This window comes from Gymnoscopelus braueri (assembly GCF_963280865.1).
Source record: "Gymnoscopelus braueri genome assembly, chromosome: 10".
Taxonomy (NCBI): Eukaryota; Metazoa; Chordata; class Actinopteri; order Myctophiformes; family Myctophidae; genus Gymnoscopelus; species Gymnoscopelus braueri.
In genome coordinates, this window is record NC_137611.1 from 42,302,357 (window position 1) to 42,325,546 (window position 23,190).

The 23,190-nt window shown below is 41.6% G+C and overlaps 3 protein-coding genes across 3 annotated transcripts in view; 2 read left to right on the forward strand and 1 right to left on the reverse strand.

The window, feature by feature from the left end:
* The window catches only part of imp3 (IMP U3 small nucleolar ribonucleoprotein 3), a 109,480-nt gene that overhangs the window by 29,538 nt on the left and 56,752 nt on the right, over window positions 1-23,190 (forward strand). The gene's annotated exons all lie outside the window — the stretch shown is intronic.
* On the forward strand, window positions 1,069-12,954 carry LOC308093571 (procollagen galactosyltransferase 2-like; the record flags this gene model as incomplete). The annotated part of the gene is made up of 12 exons (XM_080439904.1): window positions 1,069-1,094; window positions 2,470-2,580; window positions 3,132-3,249; window positions 4,624-4,758; window positions 5,867-6,071; window positions 6,762-6,881; window positions 8,337-8,410; window positions 8,549-8,655; window positions 9,724-9,856; window positions 10,202-10,329; window positions 11,886-12,092; window positions 12,642-12,954. Exons 1-12 carry the CDS (start codon window positions 1,084-1,086, stop codon window positions 12,952-12,954), a joined length of 1,662 nt encoding a protein of 553 aa, XP_080296030.1. The 5' UTR covers window positions 1,069-1,083.
* Window positions 14,022-22,381, reverse strand: LOC308094030 (Krueppel-like factor 9). Its single transcript, XM_080440469.1, has 2 exons — window positions 21,344-22,381; window positions 14,022-18,044 (listed from the first exon to the last, which is right to left on the reverse strand). The coding sequence occupies exons 1-2, from the start codon at window positions 21,921-21,923 to the stop codon at window positions 17,770-17,772; spliced, it is 855 nt and encodes a 284-aa protein (XP_080296595.1). The 5' UTR covers window positions 21,924-22,381; the 3' UTR covers window positions 14,022-17,769.

Genomic DNA, 23,190 nt, shown 5'->3' on the forward strand with positions numbered 1-23,190 from the left:
ATCCGCTCTAACCCGGATCTGCAAACTGTAAAGTGAGATGATCCCAGTCCAGTAAAATGAATTACTAGGGAAAATAATGTCCATTCCAAGCTATCCAGTTATTAACTATCTTCTGTTATTGTTACATTGTTATGTTTTATTGCATTATTTTCAGTGTATTGAATCTTTTGTAAAGCACTTTGTAACACTGTTTTGAAAGGTGCAAATAAAGCTTAGAAAAGATTATTATTATTATTATTGTTGTTGTTGTTATTATTATTATTATTATTAATAATAATATTTTTTATTATTATTATTATTATTATTATTATTATTATTATTATTATTATTATTATTATTATTATCATTATTATTATTATTATTATTATTATTATTTCGCTCCATAGTCCAAACCCTTTTGGGTGATTATGTCTCCAAGTGAACGGTATAATAATAATTTACACTAAAGGCACTGAAACATTAATAGCAAAATGTATTAATTGCACCCAAATAAACAAAAAAGAAATAGCACAAATGTGCTTAATAAATTGGAATATGTGAGATGTGGGGTCAGTTGATGCAGGGTGGGGTGTGGTGTGGTTGGTTGGTTGGTTGGTTGGTTGGTTGGTTGGGAGGTACCACCTGTCCTGTCCACATCACAGCAGCCCACCTCCACATGCCACCTCCATGCTGGCACACACACATTCATGCTCTCTCTCTCTCTCTCTCTCTCTCTCTCTCTCTCTCTCTCTCTCTCTCTCTCTCTCTCTCTCTCTCTCTCTCTCTCTCTCTCCACTGCTCTGCTGTGTGTGAACAGAAATAAAATCAGCTTCTGTTGGAGAATAAACTATGCCTTTGGGATTTGTGGGATTGCGACTGCTTTCAGTCATTGTGACAGGGGGACTCCTGCTCCTCCTCCTCCTCCACCACACCTGCACAGAACATCTGCCCATCGATCCCCTGGAGGAGGAGGGAGAAGCCAGATTGGAATCCTCGTCGCTGCTGAAGCCTAAAGTATTGATCAGCATCGTGGCTCGCAATGCAGAGCACAGCCTGCCATATCTCCTTGGATGTATTGACAGACTGGACTACCCCAAGGATCGCATGGCCGTCTGGTAATAAATCCACTGTCTGGATGATTGGTCCATTAAATACTGTCAAATGTCATTGTGTAATGAATGCTAGCCCATGACACCTGGCTATTCCACATGATCAGCAACGGTCTATAATATAATATAATATAATATAATATAATATAATATAATATAATATAATATAATATAATATAATATAATATAATATTTAAGTAAAATATTTGCAGATAACATAGAAATCAGACAACATTGTAATTTTTTGTGCATCTGGCATTTGTGCATATCATAATAATACTAGTAATAATGTTAAACTGCAATGTTACTCATTAACCTCTAACTAACCTTACAGTAAAAAATGCTGAGTGTTCATTTTAAAACTCTCAGAGAGTCAAATGCACACTCAGGATTTTACTGTACCAGTGAGAAAAGTAAACAGTCCTTCTGGAGCAGAAAGAGAGAAAAAGAGATGGGGGGGGTCTTGGGGGGTTGACAGTGCACTGTGAATGAGAATGATGATATCTATCGATGTTGCTCCATGTGTACCTTTAATACAGGAGTTCTCAAACTGGGGGGAATTTCTGCAACTTCAAAGTTGAAATAAAGAATATTGTTGCTGTCGGGCAGAAACCTCTTATATCCATATTTAAACTTTTTGTGATTGTTCGTAAATTAATGCTCTACTTGATCATATACTACAGCGTCACACAGAAGTGTCAAAAGTAGCAGATCTGCAAGCTCAAAACGTGGCACGAAGCGAAGTGTTTTGAGCTTCGATCTTCTACTTTTGCTACTTTTTATTTTTAATCCTGAAAGTAACTGTTTTGGACATGTGAGGTTTCCACCCGACAGAGACGATATCGAAAACAAAAGCACACATTGGTTGCCTTGAATAGGAATATTTATTAGAATACAAGCATTACATACAACACTGTGATTAGTGCTGCTGATATTGTGTCTTATGAATGTAGTTTAAAAGCATGTCTGTACCCAATTGTAAATGGAAGCATACAGTATATGGCATCTATTGACTATATCTGTAGAGAGAACTCTAAAAATAATAATAAAACAAAATCAAAGAAAATGCATTCACAGGAAATGCTTTTCAAATATGAATAAAACAGACTTAACCACTTAAATCCCGGCATCCTTATTGTGGGGAATGCTTTCGTAGAAAATAGCAGATCGACAAGCTCACAACACTGTGAGTGACGCGTTGTGAGCTTGTCGATCTGCAATTTTCAAAAAAACACAAAAGACACTAGTATAGACTAGAGCCCTGAGGGACTCCGGTCAACCATATGGGGTTTAAGTGGTTAATGGGAAGGATAAATGTATCACAATGGGTCGGGACCCTGATCCATAGTTTGAGAACCTCTACTCTAATGTGTCCCCTCAGGGCAGCATGTGACCACAGTGTGGATAACAGCACAGCCATGCTTCAAGAGTGGCTCCGGGGAGTTCAGCACCTCTACCATTCTGTGGAGTGGAGACCCATGGAGCAACCAAGGTGAGCACACTGGACAACAACACAACTCCAAGAGTGTTACATATGTATACTCTCTGAGTTAAATTAATATTTGGGGAGAACATTAGCCAAACAGCCAAAGTAGATCTGCTGTTTTTGGTGTAGACGAAAATAGCGTTCAAAGTACAGAGCCAACTCAGGTCCAGTTTTCTACGTGTAGGGTTTAAGTGTTTTTTTTTACTGTTTACCCAGGAGAAAAGATAGATCATCATTTTATTTGATTAAATGATCAATTAAATCAATTCGTTTGATTAACCGTTGCACCCCTAGTTAAAAAATAAAATAAAAAAATATAGTATTTCAGACATGTCTTAACTTGGGTGAAATGTGATAAAGTTAAATTATCCGACCTCATCATTGCCTCATACTGACACACCAGAAAAGGCTTTCTTAGATAATCACAGAGATTAACTGAGTAACAGTCAGAGTGACATTTTCCTCTCCTCTTTGAGAACACTCTTTCATTAACAGTGATTAGAATCAATTACAGCTGAACGATTATTTAATTAAGTCTCTCTCTATCTCCCCTTCAGCTCCTATGCCGATGAACAAGGGCCGAAGCACTGGCCTGATTCTCGGTTCACCCATGTGATGACGTTAAAGCAGGCAGCCCTCAGAGCAGCCAGGAAACTCTGGGCTGACTACATACTGGTAACACACTGCAACTATCTTCATTAACCCATTAAGACCGGGAAAGCATCTGTCATTTTAGGTTTTAGGTTTAGGTTATTAAAAAATAGCAGATCTACAAGCAACAAGGCACCGGGGGCCACGCTACAAGCGTTTTGTGAAAACTTTGAATGTATATGTTTTTTAAGCATTTTTAACTCATATTTTTGCTTCTGGGGGATTAAAAAAACTAAAAGAAACGTATGTTGCTATAATATCAGTGGGTTTTTTTTTTTTTCTTAAATTTTTATCCCGCGATTTTGTAACCCTATTTTTTACACCCAGTGCCAATTGTCTATGTAATCCTGGGCACTACCTTCCCTCTGCCAACTTAGGGAGGCCAGGGCCGAGCTCATGCCTCCTTCAATGCATGAGAGCCAACTGACCTTCTTGTCACCTGACAGGGGAGAGTTTCCCTGGTTGGACGTAGCGCGTGGAAGGAACACGTTATTCCAACCAGTTCCCTTCCCCTCCATCAGGCGCCCCGGCTGGCCAGGGGGAGGCAGTATAGTCAGTATAATCAGTGGTTCTCAAACGTTTTTCATATCAAGGACCACTCAAAATGATATGTATTTGTCCGCGGACCCCCCCCATCTCAAAATATTTTGTTCCAGGGACCCCCAGAAGCAAAGATTTGAGTTAAAAATGTATAGATATTCAAAGATGTGCACACATTTTCAAAAAAATAATCTAAAAAAATAGCAGAGCTACAAGCCCGCTATGAGCTTGTATATCTGCTATTTTTTGATAGCCAAAGAAATCTAAAGTGACACAGATGCGTCACAATGGGTTAATCCACTGCATGACACTGAGGTAGAATACACCATGAACTTAATGTTTGTTGAGAAGAACCGTGTAGTTAGTAGTTAGTTCTCATGTCAAGGACATACAAATGAATATGTTTTTGCCCGTGGACCCCCACCTGAAACTATTTTGTGTCAGGGAGTGGGACATACAAGATTATACAAGATTTATGTTGTTATAATGTTAACAAAATATTAAATTATTTTCCACGATTGTTTTGAAAATAGCCGATGTATATAGGGTTAAAGAAACAAACAAACATTGAGAAACAATAGCGGTTCTCAAAGTGGGGTCTGGGGACCCCCAGGGGTCCTTGAGGGGGTTCAAGAGGGTTCCCACCAAAATGTATCAATATAGCAGTTTAACCACTTTAACCCTATTGTATACTTTGGCTATTTTTATTTTATTTTCTTTGCTAAATGGAAAATGGACAATCCACGAAAAACTAACTGAATCATTGTAACCAAAATCCCCCGCCACCCCCCTTCCTCTCTCTCTCTCTCTCTCTCGCTCTCTCTCTCTCTCTCTGTGTGTTTCTCCCTTGTTCTCCAGTTTGTAGACAGTGATAACTTGCTGACAAATCGCTGGGTGCTGACAGACTTGATAGCAGAGAACCTGACTCTGGTGGCACCCATGTTGGAGTCCAGAGTTCTCTATTCCAACTTCTGGTGTGGCATGACCGCTCAGGTACACTCATCCAGCTCAGTTTAATATAATTAAACTATAATTGAGATGTTTTTGTTAAAATAAGTGTTAAATAGATATTCCTATTGTAATCATTGAAATACAGGGAATTCCTTTTGGGCTAGTGGATAAGATGTTGGCTTTCCATGGGGGAGACCCGGGTTTGAATCCCGGCCGTGAGAGTGGAAAAGGTCATAAGGGGGGCAAGTGTAACAGAGTGACTCACAGCCTCAGCCTGATGATCTACAGTATAAGCCTAGTATCTCTCCCGGGTTAAAGGGAGTTTCCTTTTGTCTACTGCAGTGGTTCCCAAACATTTTAGTTGGAGACCTAAAGGAGAAATTTTATGAAAATGAAATGAAAGTGAAAGTGAAAATAAGAAGAAGTGAAAACAGCAGATCTACAAGCTATTTTCACTTCTTCTTAAAAGTTATATTTGTGGAATTTCTTTTCATTAGTTTTATTTTATTAATGAAATTATTTTGGAAAATGTTTGAATTTGTTTTTAGAGAGAGAGAACTTATGTAGTATACAGGATAAACTTGTGAAATTGTAAGTGATGAAACACAATTTTCAGAAATTTGGAAATGGACAACTATGAAGAATAGAATAAAGCCTGCACACTCATGCTCCAGTATACTTTATTGTGATCATGAAGAACAGAATAGAATGGGAAACTATCAAATAAAAGGGTTCTCTCCTGATTGGATGAAATTGTCAACCCACCGTAAAATGACATTTCTGTTTATTAAAGAGCTAGAGAGATGGGGAGACCCCTGTTACTGAACAAACTTTCCATAGCAATCATTACTATCAAATTATAGAGCTTTAACGTGTTAACACTTTTCTTATTGAAAAAATATTGCTTACGGCCTGGACCGCTGGCATAGTGGTCCTAGGCACCTAGGCTACAAAGTAGCCTGACAGTGTGTTGCGGGTTCGAGCCCCATCTCTCTCCCCATTTCCTGTCAGACTACTACCCTATCAATAAAGGCATAAAAGCCACAAAAAAATGAAAGAAAACATATCACTTACACTACCTTTAATATGTGAGCCTCACAGTAATGGCTCTGTTGACAAAATCTTCCTGGATCTTCTCACCACCACATAGGGTTACTACAAACGCACCCCGGAGTACGTCCCCATCCGCAGGTGGCAGCGCCAGGGCTGCTTCGCCGTGCCCATGGTGCACTCCACCTTCCTACTGGACCTGCGGCGGAGCGCCAGCCAAGCGCTGGCCTTTCACCCTCCGCACCCCGACTACCCCTACCACCTGGACGACATCATGGCCTTCGCTTTCTCCACACGGCAAGCAGGTCAGACCCAGTGTTCATTTTGATAGCAATTTTTGATTTAGTTTAGGCATTTGAATAAAACGCCATTTCGTTTTAGTTATGTTTTAGTCATCTGAAAAGTTTTAGTTTTAGTCTAGTTTTAGTCGACTAAATATATCATAAGATTTTAGTCGACAAAAATCTACAGTTGATTTTGTCGACAAAAATATTTTGGCAGGCCTTTATTTTGGCATGGCGTCGTATATGGCAGATTTTACACTTGGTTGCATGCTGAAAATAGCCGATCTACAAGCTCACAATGCGTCGCGATGCGACAGGTTGTGTGCTTGTACTGTAGTTCGGCTATTTCTGGTGAGGAGATTTGGTGTAGAAGGAAACAAGAGCAGGTCAAGTACAGAGCCTACTCAGGCCCGTTTTACTAAGTATAGAGGGGCTTAAGTGGTTAATATTTAGACATGCTGAAATTATCTCGAGTATTATATTACTGAATTGCAATGCGTTTGAAAATACCAGAAGACACAGCCCTCAGAACACGCTCTTCTTCCGTTACACTGTTTATCCCTAGGACACATATGATTTCCATTGCATTTGATTCCATGAGAACGAACAAATGCCTTATCATGTCACTATGTCTTCAGGTATCAGCTGTTTCAATGAATTTATTGAACTTCTTCCATTTCAATGTTCTTGTCTTTCCTGCTGCCACTGCAGAAGTACAGATGCACGTGTGCAACAAGGAGCATTATGGGTATTTGCCACTGCCCCTCAAACCAGATCAGAGTCTGGAGGAAGAAGAGGAGAGTTTCACCCACACCCTGACAGAGGCACTGAGTAAGCACTTTATCTATTATATAAACCAATCATTCTCAACCCGTATATTTTTAAGGATCCCCAGGTTGATATGCATTAGGCAACCCTTTGATATGTTTTTTTTTTTTAAATCTCCAATGGATCCAGTGTAGTTATTAATTAGTCACAAGCCCTTGTTAATAATTTTCATTGGTTCAACACACTTTCAGTTTAAAGATTTTAAAGAAAAGTGAAAATAGCTAATGTAAAAGCTCACAACGTGTTGTATGTTGTGAGCTTGTATCTCGTCTATTTTTGATACTTTTCTGTGACACTGTAAGTAGGGAATACATTCACGAAGAAACATTAAAAGTTGAAATAGGGAGTTATGAGGTTTCTGCCCGACAGTAATCATATTATGGTTAGATGATTTGGTCCGATATGGTTTGTCATATGTTACAATATTCATAAGCGTATATCCGGAACACTAAACCCCTTAACCCTAGCTAGCTAGTATAGAGCCCTAGGGACTCCCATCGATTAAGTATAAGGTTTAAGGTCTTTGCAACACCGGGCACAACTGTTGATATAGTTGATGTTTCATTCATACAAGCCGATCCTTTTATTCAACACAAGATTTGCAGTACAGTGCTCATTTGTGAGAGGAAACCTAATGGTTTTGGTGACCTTTCTGTAATTTCTACCCAGCAAGGTCATCACAGCAAGAGTATAACTGAAGATTTTTACACTTTGGCAGAGGTCTGAAATGTCAGATAATTTTCAGATTTTGTTTTTAAATTGTCTAAATTCAAAATGTCAACAATTTCAAATATAGCAAAAATAGCATCAACGTTGTGAGCTTGTAGATATCGCCATTCTTGAGGGTCCCCGGGTGACACCAGATTCTCTTTCGGGTCTCGAGCTGAACTTTGTGAACCCCCTGCACTGCTGCTGAGTGCATGATTCTTTCTGCGTCTTCCTGTCTGCGGGCTGTCCACGTGTACGCTCATATTTTTATATTCCCTTCCCATTGCTAAATGCTCTCATGCTTTTTTATGTGCTTCGCTGCTTCCTCTTTCTCTGCGGCCTGCGTCTCTGTACGAAGACATGTGGTTCTTTTCACTCTCACAGCCGTGAGAGAATTCTCACGTCTCTGTCAGCGCCTACGCCCTCTCTGTCTTTTGAAGTCAACCACAGTCGCTCCGTACGTGACAGAAATGCTCAAGGACTTCTCAAAGGCCTGATACCACGGCTGCAACTATCTATTTTTCCCCCCTCCAAATTGATTATTTTATTAACATTGATTTACAGCGAGAGAGACTTGCAGGCACTTCACAAACACACTTATTTCATGGAACACACTCATGTCTGGCAAAGAACATCGCAATTGATAAGACGACGGAAATCTTTTTTTTGTAATGGTGGATATCAATGTACTTCTCACTGTATCAGAGTTGACGTGAGTTGATGTGATACAGGCTTGCCTTTTCTTTGCAGTCGTCTACGCCATGGAGCCCTCTCGCTATATGCACCACAGACCCAAAGAGCCGGCAAAGATGGGATTTGATGAGGTACAGGAATTCTTTGAAAGAGCTGAATCAAGGGCCTCAAGCTAAGTTAAGAAGTGGCGATGAGGGGGAATTTGGAGTTTTGATTGGCAGGTAGCTGAACGGTTCAAAAACCCTCTTCTTTCTCCTCTCCGCTTCCAGATCTTTCTGATTAATTTGAAACGGCGGTGGGACCGCAGGGAGAGAATGCTGAGCAGCCTGGCTGTCCTGGGCATCCACATTACGCTGACAGAGGCCGTGGATGGCAAGTATGGCATGACAGACAAACCTATTCCCTTAACACTGTGGTTCTCAAACCTTTTCATGACAAGGACCCCCAAATTGATATCGTTGCTGTTTTGGCAGAAACCTCTTATCTTCATATTTTAACTTTTTGTGTATTTTAATACATTAACGCCCTACTTGATCATACTACAGCGTCACACAAAAGCATCAAAAGTAGCAGATCCACAAGCTCGACACGTGGCGCCTAGCGGTGCGTTTTGACCTTGTCGATCTGCTAAAAAAGTAACAGTTTTCCACCCAACAGCGACACTATGTAATCGGCCCCCGACCCCCATCTGAAAATATCTTGTACCAGGACCCCCATACAAGACTTGTGTTGTTAAAATGTTTCATATTCATATTCTCTATTTTCAGATTTCTTTCAAGATCTTTTAGAAAATAGCATACAAGCTCACAATGCATCGCATCTCACCACATTGTGCACCTGTAGATGTGTATAGGGTTTAAAGTGGTTAACCAGATTTTTTTGCCATATTCATTAATTTTGCTGGGGACCCCCTGAAACCCCCTCAAGGACACCAGGGGGTTCCCGCACCCCACCTTGAGAACGACTGCCTTATCAGAGGGGGTGATATGTTTTCTTAGCCCATTAAGACCTGGAACGCATCTGTGTCATGTTTTGATTTGAGCTAAAAAGCATTATTTTACATTTTGGCTATTCAAAAACAGAATATATACAAGCTCATAGCGCGGCACTCGGTGCCACGCTATGAGCTTGTATATCTGCTATTTTTGAAAGATCCTGAGAATTTGTGCAAATCATATATTTTTTTCGTTTTGTTACGAAGTATCCTGTATGAGTTCTCTCCTGATTGGATAAAATTTGTATCCACCAACGTTATCTTGTAGATCGCAATTGAATGCCAGCCCGGTCTGTTGGTCAATGGAAGACAGAGTAGTTGTCTGTTCAAGTGACTGTTCATTCTAGCCAGCTATTATTCATAGCCTCGGGCATGGAGACCATTGCTGGGCACAACAATTGGCTGACTCAACAAGTTTATGACTAGAAAATTGACTTTTGTTCTTTGCAGAGCCTTGAACTCTTCCCAGCTGCTGGCGATGGGTATTGACATGCTGCCCGGATACAAAGACCCATATTCAGGCCGTGTCCTGACCAGAGGAGAGATTGGCTGCTTTCTCAGTCACTACAACATCTGGAAACAGGTGCAAACTGTACACCTTTTCAATAAAGATCTATATCAAATCAAACATAATTTGAAATGTAGGAATTCTTAAACCATGTCTTGTCCTATTGTCACTTATCGTCTCTGTCGGGTGGAAACCTCATATGTCCAAAACTGTTACTTTCAGGATTCAAATTCAAAAGTAGAACTAGATCTACAAGCTCAAAAGAGGTTTTCTGCCTGACAGCAACATTATGTTTGATTTGCAATGTACTTCAACTGTCATAACTTCAACTTCTATGCAGCAAAACAGGGGATGTTACCTTTTTATGTTACCTTCAATTGAGAGTGTGTGAGCCAGGTAGTGGTGTGTGTCTCCCCCTAGGTGGTGAAGCAGGAACTGCAGCAGGTGCTGGTACTGGAGGATGATGTGAGGTTTGAACCCAGGTTCCGCAGCAGACTGGCGACCATCATGGACGACGCGCGGAGCGCACGGCTGGACTGGGACCTCATGTGAGATTTCTTTCCTATCTCTTCAGTGGTGTAGTCTAGTTTATTGCAGTGGGTATACAGTTATGATTCCCTCCCAGACTATACACACAACCATGTCGTGATGTACTTTCTTGGCTTGAAGAAAGTACATGCTGAATATCATAATTCTTTTACATTAAACAACATTTTAGATCTTTTGTCCATGCATATATTGTTCATAAGACTGAAACCCCTTTTTAGCCATGCTGCAAGGGGTGGTCTGCGTGGTTTTAGCCAGGCTTTAAGGCTCACTGTGTTGGTCCTCAAGGAAATCTCTTATACATTAATAGCTGCTTGCTCTTCACAAAAACCGAACCGCCTGAATAGTCATTAGACTTGTGGCTCACCATGCCTTATGCCAGGGGACTGTGTTGGCTCCCTTCCTGTTCACACTGTACACGTCGGACTTTAAGTACAACTCTGAGTCCTGTTTCATTCAGAAATATTCTGATGATACAGCCATTGTGGCGTGTGTCAAGGATGGGCAGGAGGAGGAATACAGGGACCTGACAAAGGCCTTCGGGGAATGGAGTGAAAGGAACTGCCTCCTACTAAATACCACCAAGACTAAGGAGATGGTGGTGGATTACCGGAGGAACAAGCCCGCTCTTCCTCAGCCTGTCAACGTCCAAGGGACAGCTATTGAGCAGGTACAGTCCTACAAGTATCTGGGAGTTCACCTGGATGAGAACCTGGACTGGGCTCTGAACACCGATGTTGTCTATAAAAAGACACAGAGCAGGCTCTTTTTCTTGAGGAGGCTTAGGTCTTTTGACGTGTGCAGCAGAATGCTGCATATGTTCTACCAGTCAGCAGTGGCAAGTGTCCTGTTCTATGCTGCAGTCTGCTGGGGAGGCAGTGTGATGGACAAGGATGCTAAGCGGCTGAACAAACTGGTGAAGAAGGCGGGCTCAGTACTGGGAGAGAGGCCGGCCGGACTCACTGGAGGCTGTAGTGGAGAGATGTATACACAAGAAGAGCAGGGCCATAATGGACAATGTGGGTCATCCTCTCCACAACATCCTGGCAGGTCAAAAAAGCAGTCGTAAGGACCTGTTCCGTTCATTGCCCTGCAAGAACGATCGTTTTAAGAACACTTTTGTTCCAACAGCAATCAGGCTCTTCAACTCCATGACCAGCCGCTAGGCCTATGAACTGGACTAATGGACTAATGGTCTTAGTTTTTAGTTATTTATGGGTCTATGTGCAATGACAATGACAAAGGATGATTTTTATTCCCAGTGACACCTTTTTTAATGCTTTTTTTTATATGCTTATTTCATAATATATCTTTTATATTTGTCTTCTCTCAGTTTTAACCTGTGACCCCCCTTTTTTGTGATGTGTTTTTAACTAACTTTGCCTGTATGAGCTATGGGATATCTGAATTTCCCCTCGGGGATCAATAAAGTATCTATCTATCTATCTATCTATCTATCTATTGGCATGTTTACTGTCTCTCTCTTTGTGCGACTCTCTCTCTCTCTCTCTCTCTCTCTCTCTCTCTCTCTCTCTCACACACACACACACACACGCAGTTATGTTGGGCGTAAGCGGCTGCAGGTGATGGAACCAGAGGTCCGGGTGGAGGGCATCAGTAACCTGGTGCACCCAGACTACTCCTACTGGACTCTGGGATACGCCCTGTCTCTGCAGGGAGCCCGCAGGCTCCTGGAAGCCCAGCCCCTGAGCAAGATGCTCCCTGTCGACGAGTTTCTGCCCATCATGTTCAACAAGCACCCCAAGTGAGTTCCTACATGATCACAACTGGCCTTCAAAACCTCTGCCCAGTTTGAGAAGAAACAAGGGATCAAGAAACAAATGTGTAATGTGTAATTTTATTTGCACATATTGGATAATCATTTCTATTAGATTAGGTCCACATCTAGCGTTGTTCGCCATTTCAGGGGTCCCAACGCTTTTTCCTCGGAGACCTCCCTTCTTACATCTGATCTGACAATGGTTTTACTTTTTAAGCCATGATGACCAACCAGTTATATAGGCCTACTTCTCGTACGACGTGAGCAAAAATAGCAGATCTACAAGCTCACACAACACTTAGTATCGCAACACGTTTTCTTTGAAAAACTTTTTCTGCATGACACGTTGGAATAATATCACATTGAGAACATACATGCTGACAGTGGATGAATGCAAGTTATGATTGTGTGCAACATCTTATAAACTGCGCATGTGATCTTTGCCGCCACCCCCAAGGTGGGCCTGGACCCCAGGTTGGGACCCAATGCACTATTTCCTGACTTGATCACATGTCAAACACCCTGTTCCCTTAGGGACGACTACACACATTCTTTCCAGCGGCGGAACCTGAAGGCGTTCTCCGTGGAACCTCTCCTGCTCTTCCCCACCCACTACACCGGCGAGCCGGGCTACTTCAGTGACACGGAGACCTCCACCATCTGGGACGACGCCGCCGCGGTCACCGACTGGGACAGAGGCGGAGCCACGCGCCGCCGCAGCAAGCAGGACATCCAGGAGGAGGCGGAGCCCCAGACCCGGCCCGTCACTCCTCGCTCCGCCCCCCACCACGGGGATGTGCCCCGCCCCCTCCCTCTCCCCAGCAGTGGCAGCAGAGATGAACTCTGAACGCTGTTGATGTTAGAATATATTGTATATCGTTGCTGTCGGCAGGAACCTCTTATCTCCATAATTAGATTTTTTTTTTGCCGTAAATTAACACTCTGCTTGATCATACTACAGTGTCACACAAAAGTAGCAGATTTGCAAGCTTGACCATCTGCTACTTTTGAATTTGAATCCTGAAAAGTAACAGTTTTGGACGTAACAGATTTCCCAAACAATGGGCCGGGGCCCATTTTTGGGTCACAGACCCATTTTTATCGGTCATGAGTGAATATCCCTTTTTTGTTTTACGTGTCCTATAACCTTTTTCAATTATTTCAAAATCTTATATTTTCTGAAAAATATATTTTAAAAAAATCTAAATTCCATAGTGAAAATAGCCAATCTACAAGTTCTCAACGCGTCAGGTGTTGCGAGCTTGTAGATTGACTATTTTCACTTAATAATGTATTAATTCATAGTGTATTACTATTTTTATATGTCTGGGTTCCAGAGAGACACCTGATGTATCTTTTAGGTCTCGAGCTGAAACGTTTTACGAACCCCCCCCCCCCCACATGTGCTGGTCCTAGGTATCATTTATACCATTGCACGGTCATTCCCAATAGGTGCAACAGTGAAAAAGACACGATTTAACCAATGTAGAAAACAGTAGAAAATAGCTGATCTGCAAGATCTCAATGCGTTACACGAGCTTGTAGATCGGCTAATTTGGCATTTAAAAAAATAATTTACACCTTTATTATTTTTTTCAATGGGGAAATTGTCACCTACAATAACATGCCCCCAAAAATAGCGACACCAGGTTGAAAGTGGTTAATGAAGACAACAGAATGGTGTTATGCAATAAGAACATAAAACTTAACTTGAGCTGCACTCTAGGTGAGAACTCAATTCAATGGACTTTATTGGCATGACTCACTATCAACTGCTGTTGGGTATTCTGTCAAGGTGTGACATTTTGTTGGCTGACCTCTGTAATGTAAATTAAATGAAACTCCATGGTATTATTGAATAAGGAAGGAGTAAGTGTCGTACCTGGAAAAATAAGGACAAAGCAATCCCCTTGATTTTATGACGGTTTTATTTTTTAAAAAGCACTGGTTTTCTTATCAAGCAAACAATGGAACCATTTAATATTTGTAGCGTTCCATATCACAAAATAATGAGTTATGAAAGGAATAATTAAACCACACAAATGATAAGTTGTAATAAATTAATCTGCGTAACAAAAAAAGGACATGTTGCTTGTACTTCGGTGACGCACAGGAAATAGTGATATTCCAGCGCTCAACTCTTAAGACGCCTGAGAAAGATAAATATTTAAAACAGCACATTGCAGCAAGTATTAAATTAGTTCCACAGTTCCTCCTGCTGACATTAACCAAAGCTCTGATAAGAGGATTCAAAACAAATCCATTATTATTAATGTAAAAATTAGGCATCAATTTAAAAACATTTCTTCTGTACAATGTGCATATCTGAATTAGTGTGGTGAGGGTTGATCGTTTTGTTTCCAAGAATCTGGCAGTGCAGAAAAAAATTACATTTTGGATAATGCCTTTTCAGCTCAAGCTAGAATTCATGGTACATAAACATTTTTATTTGGACTGACATCTTTTTTTTTTAAACCTAGGTCCGAAGTGGACAGACAACCCACAGGTGTCGTCACACTACATTTAGTTTGAGTCCTCAGTGTCTTGAACCCTTAAAACAGTGAGCCATTGTAAAAGAGATGACACGTGTTGCTAATGAGTCTACCACTTGGCAAAACCCCCACGCCGGGCTTTGATTTAGTTTTTTAGAGGGGCTGTTACCACAGAATTCATCCAGTGGAGAGGCATTTGCATCAGCCCTCTGTATCCTCAACGACCCCCCCATCCAAGACACGGGGGTGGGGGTGGGGGGGGGGGGGGTCAGATGTGCCGCTCCACAGGTGGCCAATGGAGCAGCATGTAAATGAGGCCGTGGGTCTATGAAACATGCCAGACACAGACAAATAGTACACAACAGCAGTCAAGAAAAAAGGCTGGACTAAAAAAAGTGTAGATTTAGCTAAAAAGAAGGAAAAAAAGAACGTACAACACAGAAAGAATTCTCAAATCCAAGGCTCAATGGCTTTAGAAGGTTTTCTAAAAGGGAGGGGCTGGATGGATGTTCTATGGACACCACTGCAGCTCTGACAGCTTACAGAGGGAAGACGATATTCCACAAAATGGATGAGGTAAAGTATTATTGTGTGAGTTTGTGTGTGATACTATAGCGTCGACAGGAAAAGTATCTGAGTAAGGAAACACTTCCTTCAGCAAAATGAGATCCAAGGAAGGAAGTGTGTTCCTTTTTGCAGTTATACAGTCATTGAGTTTGTTCCAGGTAGCTGCCAGCAGCTATCAACAATTATTATCAACAGATCCAACCTTTAGGAAAATCAAATGTGTGTACATGTACAATGTGCACATTAAAATCCTCAGTGTCAATAACTCCAAAGTGTACAAATGGAACCAAATGGCACTAGGGATTTTAGTGTGTGTACAAATTGCAAAGCATTGCATTTCATTACAGTGAGTATACATCCCATCTAATGTACAGCGATTCAACGAAATAAGAAAAAAAACTGAACAAAAACCTACTATCTGTTGGTCTGAGATACAAAAGAGGAAGACGTTAGCATGACGCCATTCAATCTTAATGTGGAAGAAACAATTTGTACAGATCTAGGAAAGCACCAAATGAAAGGTTCCACTTTTAAGTAAACAAAAAGGGTATAGTGACACACAATCAACTACAGTGACAATGTAGAGATTGGCCTGAGTGACTAAACACAAGAAATAAAAGAAAATCAACTCCAAATTAAATACACAACCAAATCCTTTTACCACGCATTCTAAAGCATTTATACAAAGGCAGTTTTTTTTTTGACTAACCATTGGTTAATGAGATAGACATTATCAAAATTCCACAGTGCTTGCTTGCAGAAGCAGAGTAACATCGCAAGCTATCACACTTATTTAACCACATTTCTTTTAAAACAACACCTATAGGAAAAAGTGCCATATTGCATATGAGTATTTGTAACGTGCCCACGACGGGGGCACGCAGCTGTGGAAATGATTAAGCTGTAAACATGGTTTAAAGTAGGTATGACATTAGGTTAAGGCTTTGAGTTAAGCCCGATTTATACTTTGTCATACGATGCCACAAGCCGAAAAATAGCTCACAGCACGTCGTATGACGGAGTATAAATTAAGCATTACCTGAAGTATTGATCACTGAGATAAAGATTAACGTATCCATTAATTGGACAAACAGTGAAAAAAAAGAAGCTTCTTCTCTCCATATAACCAGGTCTAGATGTTAGATGTATCTAATCTGAACAGACTGCTCACACAGTAAAATACTCTGAGTTAATGTAACTCTGGGAGTGTACAAGTGGACCTGTAAGTATTTTGCTGTGAAATAACTGGAATTCTTAAGGCTTGCTTGATTCAGTTCCAACTTGCTTTGTTTTTAGTAGAACATGGATACCTGGATATAGTCGATTCTTTCATTTCTAAATTTTTAACATTAATTCGCAAAACTTCACGCCATGAGGCCAATTTGCATGTGATAACAGTCTCTTTTTGTGTGCGCGCAATATGGCATTTTCTATTCTAAACTGGACCAGAAAATGCTAAAATTACTATGCTAAACGCTATAAACTTGTCATAAATTCAGTGCCAAATACTGTGACACCTCAAATATGATGCACTGAAAGCAGCAGAGTATGCATATGAAATATGTTTTACTAGTTTTGAGCCTGTCCATATGCATATGAATGTTTTCCATATGCATGGAAGGCTAAATCAAGCTCACCTCATGTCACCACTCAAATATTTGAGACCATTGCGTACAAGTTTTCGCCCAGTTCCGTTTCTAACATAACGTAAACACATACGTACATACATACATACATACATACACACTGACACTCACTAGCAATGCCACCCTATCAAGCATATACTGTCACCCCCAATATAAGGACTACAATTCATCACATGTATTAACTTCTGCTGCTAGTAGCATTTCAAGGTATTTCTACAGTAAAAGCTTAAAGCTTATATACATTTGCATCAGTATTAGACATAATACAACCACGTATTATGTGTCACCATTTCATGGATGATAAAATGATCTAGACTCGAGGATGGTGTGCAAACTGCTCGTCAATAATAGAAGTTTGATCCACCTTTAAGCAATATGTCAAGCGTGACCTGCATAAATCAATGAGTTAAATATGAAATAAAGTAGCAAAACATAGCCTAGATACTAAAAAAAACAAATGGGAGTTTGCATCCTCTAAAACTTATTATGGAATCAACAAAGCTGCTAAAAAAAAGCTTCTAGTCATTCTCCGCCTCACTATCTAACATCAAGCACAAGAACCTCTTATGAAAAATAACCACAAGAAGGGGGAGAAAAGAAAACATTTGGCTGATGCATGTGCAGTTTACAGAAATAATGACAATCCCTGCAAGTTTGTGTTTACAGTTATAGTTCTGAGAAAAGAGCCTGTATGGACTGGAGTAACACGTCCACTTCATTCAACCATATGGATGGATGGAGATGAAACGACATGCCTCCAACAAGCTCCCACGTATTTCCTTCTGTGTGTTTGTGTGTGTGTGTGGTTATGCACATAAAAATGCATAACCCCCCCCCCCCCCCCAGTGATACTAAGTCCTAGCCAGTGGATATGATTGTAGCTGGTTACCTTGAACCCACACCACGCCCGACCCATAATGTGCTCCTACTGACCCCCCAAAACACAAGCCCCGCCCCCTACTGGCGCATCATGGTCGGGCTGGAGGCGTGGCCGTGGTGCCCGAGGGCGGGGGAGGTGCTGGCAGACTTGTTGCGCCCCAGCATGGAGGGCTGGAAGTCGGGGTGGCGCCGGGCGTGCTTTATCAGGTGGTCGCTGCGCATGAAGCGCTTGTCGCACAGCGGGCACAGGAAGCGCTTCTCGCCCGTGTGGGTGCGGGTGTGGCGGGCGAGCTCGTCGGAACGGGCGAACTTCTTCTCGCAGTCGGGCCAGGTGCAGGGGAAGGGCCTCTCGCCTGGAACAACAGAAGAAGAGAGAGAGGCGTTAAAAATGACTGCAATGCAACAACTACGCTATAATCAAAAGTCAAGAAGAACAGCTTTTCTTAAGTGTACACAGGGTGCAACTCCTTGGGACAGACATGTGTCTGGTGACAATAACTAATTAGATTTACAGCATTCCTACTTTGTCTCATGGGTAATAAAGACAGTGAAGGCATTTCAATGATTTGTCCATGAGGGAACTATGTGTGGATGATGCATATTATGGCAGCCATCTTGAATAAGTCTTCATTGACATGCCATTCCCATTTCTACAAAAAAATTAAATAGTCATAACCTAATAATAATCTTAACTTAATAATGATTTGATGACACAAGCACACACTTCTGGCTGCAGCATGACACTTCCTTTGAGAAATTGGTGCACAGAATTGTTTGTAGTCATTGCCAAAAAAAGAAAGAAAAAAAGATCAAGAAATCAAGCTCATCTGGGCTGCAGGTGTTAAGAATCTGAATCAGCTTGTGGTTTGAGTACTTTCACATACAAATGGAGGACAGAAATAAGACTGCTGGCAGAGGCAGAGCTAGCGTGTCCTTAAGTCGCCTCAGAAGGTGGGTGTGGTGGGGGAGGTGTTCACAGACAGAATCTGGATGATGCAAGCAGAATCTTACACCAAATTATTATATCATTAAGCATAAAGATAGTTCTCATCTTAATCTTGACAGTGAAAACTGAAAACCACAGGACACGCAAGCTGTGCGCTAAAGGCTGTGTGTTGTTGAACATTATAATATAGCCAGGCCACAGCCTGCCATACTACGAGCCTAGTGGGCGTTCCCTTGGTTTCTTTAATACCCCTGTGATACCCAGTCAGACCGCCTTGCTGCTCTTAATCCCCTCCTGTAATGGCCAGTGTTGCCATGTCTGCTTATTATAGGCGACTTTAGGCTTGTTTTTCTGTAGTTGCTTGTAAATATTTATAGTTGCGGGTTGTGTTTTTTTGGGCTCTTCTAAAGTGTAGTTGCTTATTTATTTATTTTTATTTAAACCAGTGGATCTCAAATATTTATGGACTAGAGCTAATTTGACCCTAACACCCATCTGAAAATGATTTGTAACGGGAAGCCCCGTACCTGATTTGTGGTGTAAGAATGTTTAAAAGATATTCCAAATATTGCACATTTTATTTCAAGATTTTTTTTAATAGCCGATCTACAAGCTCAAAGGTTGTGAAGCTTGTAGATCGGCTATTTTCAAAAAGGTGATGTACAGTTCTGGCTGCAGCATGTACAGTATATAGGTTTAAAGGCCGCATGTAGCCTAGTTGCTTCTTTTAGGCTCGTTTTTATTGACCCGTTTGCTTGTGTCTCTCGCAAACCTGGCAACACTGATCCCCTGCTGTAATGGCCTGGACCAGTACCACCATGAGGTGGCTATGTACAGGGTCATCACACCACAAAACATATTTTCATAATACACAAGTAAATCACTCGATAATAAAACGTTCAACTCAGAAACACAACTTTGTATATTAGCGGATCTGGTTGATAGAGGCCGATATTGGCCAGTGGTGGAAAGTAACTAAGTACATTTACTCAAGTACTGTACTTAAGCCCAATTTTGAGGTACTTTTACTTTACTGGAGTATTTCCAAATTTCGATACTTTTACTTCTACTCCACTACATCTCAGAGACAAATATTGCACTTTTACTTTTACACTTAATTATTTGAAGATTTGAGTTATACTAGTTACTTTGTAAAACATACATTAACCACTTTAGCCATGGCTATTTTCAAAGGATTTTTATACATTTGGAAACATGTGAAATGGGATATTGTGCGTTGTGAGCACTTTTAGTACTTAACTCTATCTATATATGTATATTTTGACGTCAATACTTTTGTACTTTTAAATGAAGTTCATTTTGAATACCGGACTTTTACCAGAGTATGTCTACATGGTGGTATTGATACTTTTACTCAAGTAAAACCTTTGAGTACTTTTTTCACCACTTGGCTGGCTTTCAATAACCGTCTAGCTCTGGTAGGAGGGGGGGGGGGGGGTCTAGACTCTACTCTAAATAAAAGTACGTCCCCGTCGACGGAAACGGAGCTTTTAGGTCTTGTGTTGACTTCATATGCAAATGCAGTGTGTGGATGTAGATGTTCGTCACCAGTCCTTCACGTCCAGCCCCATTTCTTTTGTTCCTTCAGTTCTTTGTCAGGAGGAGAGTTTTTCTCTTTGTTGGAGCAGAGCACCAGTTATTGTACCAACTCGCGGGTAAAAACGCGATCAACCCACCCACACACACATCTATTGTTAGGAAATAGGAATACACTTTTTTTTTGTGGGATATCTGTATTGTTTTTTATGTTTGTTTGTTTTTCATGGCTTTTTGTCTCCAGTTTTGTCACTGTCTTAATGAAAAAGCTAAATAAAATATAAATCATAAAAAAAATATATATATACTTTTGTAATAGAGTTTAAAAGCAAAAGAGTAAAACTGCCTGGCAACAGGGGGTTCAGTTAATGGCACAAAGTTTTTAAGTTCTGTGAAAACTTCCCAACAAAAAAGGAGCTGTTGCTTTTTTTTCTTCGTCCATGAAAATCGATACTAAAACAAACTGAACACTAAAACGTCAAACTCAATTTGCTCGGCCCTCCATCACATGATGGGGGTCGTCCGTTTAATACAGACTTGGACGATCGTCAAGCCACGGCGACAACAACGTGTCGCATCGGCTTGGGGGGATACACGTCCTTTTGTCGGCAAGCGACGCCGTTTTGTGTGACGGGAGTAGCTGTAGTCAGTGGTGGAAAAAGTACTAAAATGTTTTTACTTGAGTAAAAGTATCAATATTGCAATGTAGAAATAAACAAGTAAAAGTCCGGAATTCTAAATTTACTCGAGTAAAAGTACAAAAGTATTGGTATCAAAATGTACTTAAAAGTACCACAAGTATAAAGTACTCATTATGCAGAATGTCCGATTTCACAAGTTATCAAAATGTATACAAATCTTTTGAAAATAGCCAAGCCAAGTTTAAATAGGGCTGAAGTGGGTAATGTATGTTTTGTAATAATCATACAAATCTACAAAGTAACTAGTAACTAAAGTGTTCAAATAAAATGGTGTAAAAAGTATAATATTTGCCTCTGACATGTAGTGGGGTAGAAGTATAAAGCATTGAAAATTGGAGATGCTCCAGTTAAGTAAAATTACCTCAAGTACAATACTTGAGTAAATGTACTTAGTTACTTTACGCAACTGAGTAGCTCTAACAAAAAACGAAGGCGTCAATGCATTCACCTGTGTGGGTCCTGATGTGCGCCTTCAGGTGGGACGACTTGCCGTAAACTCGGTCGCAGCCGTCGAAAGTGCACTGGTGTCGCTTGACCGGGGACCGGGGGTCCGGTCCCCGGGCAGTGTGGGGCCCCCCCGCCCACTGCGGGGGGACGGGCGTTGCGGAGGGGGTCATGGTCGGCGTGGAGGTCGAGTCGGACAGCGTGGTGTTGTAGCCGCTCTCCCCGCCGCACGAGGACGAGTTGCTGCTCTCCGAGTAGGCCGACATGGGCCGGAACTTGCTGCTGCCGTGGAGGTCGGTGAGGATCCCGGCCACCGTCAGCATGTTGGTCCCCCCTTCCTCCTCCTCCATGATCATGGTCCTCCTCAGCAGCGTCTCCCGCACCTCCCTGTCCTCGTTCGACCCCATCGGGTCCCCCCCCCCGGCGGACTCCTCCACCAGGAGGACGAGGCCCGGCCCAGGCTGCGTGCTGCTAGCGGGCCTCTGGGTGGGGGCCAGCGGGGTGGGTCTGTGCAGGACGGGGCCGCTGGAGATCGACACCAGACACTCCGCGGCGAAATAATCGGAATATGCGGCGAACGACATGTTTTTTCTTTGTGACCTGGATTCTTCCGTTTGCGTTGACTGTTGTTGGGTTTTTTTTAATCTCGGGTTAAAAAATAAAAAAGAAAGAAAGAAAGGGGGTGGTACAAAAAAATCCGCCTTGTTTTGAGTCTCGAGGAGGGGCTTTACGTTATAGTCCCGATTCAGACCTCGTTTTTAGATCAAACTCGACGATGATCCGACCCCCTTTATAGTCCCCTCTCCTTCTTCACCGGCACAAAGTCATGAAAAGACCCAATTATTAGAACAAAACTCCACGGCAAAAAGTACTTAACAAAATAAAAAAGAACGTGCCGATGGATCCGGGTCCCACATGCGCGTGTGTGTGGAGAGAGAGAGAGAGCTTCTTCTTTTTCACATCGTCCGGACGACGGTTCAGTTCATTGTGCCGGTCAAACCCCTACGCCCCCCCGGTGCAACACGCACGACTGACGTTGCGGGATGGGGGCGTGGACCTCAAGGGCGGGTTACGCCCACCCCCTGTAAACACGCACGGACAGTGGGTGGCTGGCTGCTGGAAGAAGTACTATTTTACCCAAGTAAAAGTAGCAATATCACCCACAAGCACAATGTAGAAATACTCTGTTACAAAAGCCCTGTATTCAAAATGTACTCGAGTGACAAGTACTTGAGTAAATTACATTTTAAAAAGTGAATAGCTGAAGGATAAACCATACCTCATGTTATGGGTTATTATGGGTATCCTATGTTTTGTAATATTGACAAAATGTACAAAGTAGGCTAACTTGTTACTAAAAATTACAAATAATTGTAGTGGAGTAAAAATATTTTCCTTTCTCAGATGCAGCTAGTGGAGTTGGAGTAGAAGTCTAAAGTAACCTATTGAAAAATTGAAATAAAGTGCAGACAGTAGTAGTACTTGAGTAAATGTACCCCGTTACTTTCCACCACTGCGCACGCACGACATAAGCAAGCAAGCGCACACGACTGACGTTGCGGGCTGGGCGTGGTGGACCCCAGGGGCGGGGCGGGTCGTGCATGGTGGAAAGTCGGTCGGTAGGCATAGCAGCCAGGCAGCATGGGTTCAGTGTTGCCATGTCCGCTTTTTATAAGCGCATTTGGGCTTGTTTCTAAAGTGTAGTTGCTTATTTGGGCTTTACTTCCAAAAGTTTTTAAATTATTATTTTAACCATTGATCCTCAAATATTTTCATGTCATGGACCCCCAAAGTAATGTATGTAGCCTATGTATTCCTAACCCTCCATCTGAAAATGCTTTGTGTCAGGGA

Bases quoted from the DNA above. Each gene is read 5' to 3' on its own strand.
- LOC308094030 (XM_080440469.1), bottom strand. From the start codon at position 21,923: ATGTCGTTCGCCGCATATTCCGATTATTTCGCCGCGGAGTGTCTGGTG. The intron at 18,045-21,343 runs GTGAATGCATTG...CTGTTGTTCCAG, and splicing joins GCACATCAGGACCCACACAG to GCGAGAGGCCCTTCCCCTGC.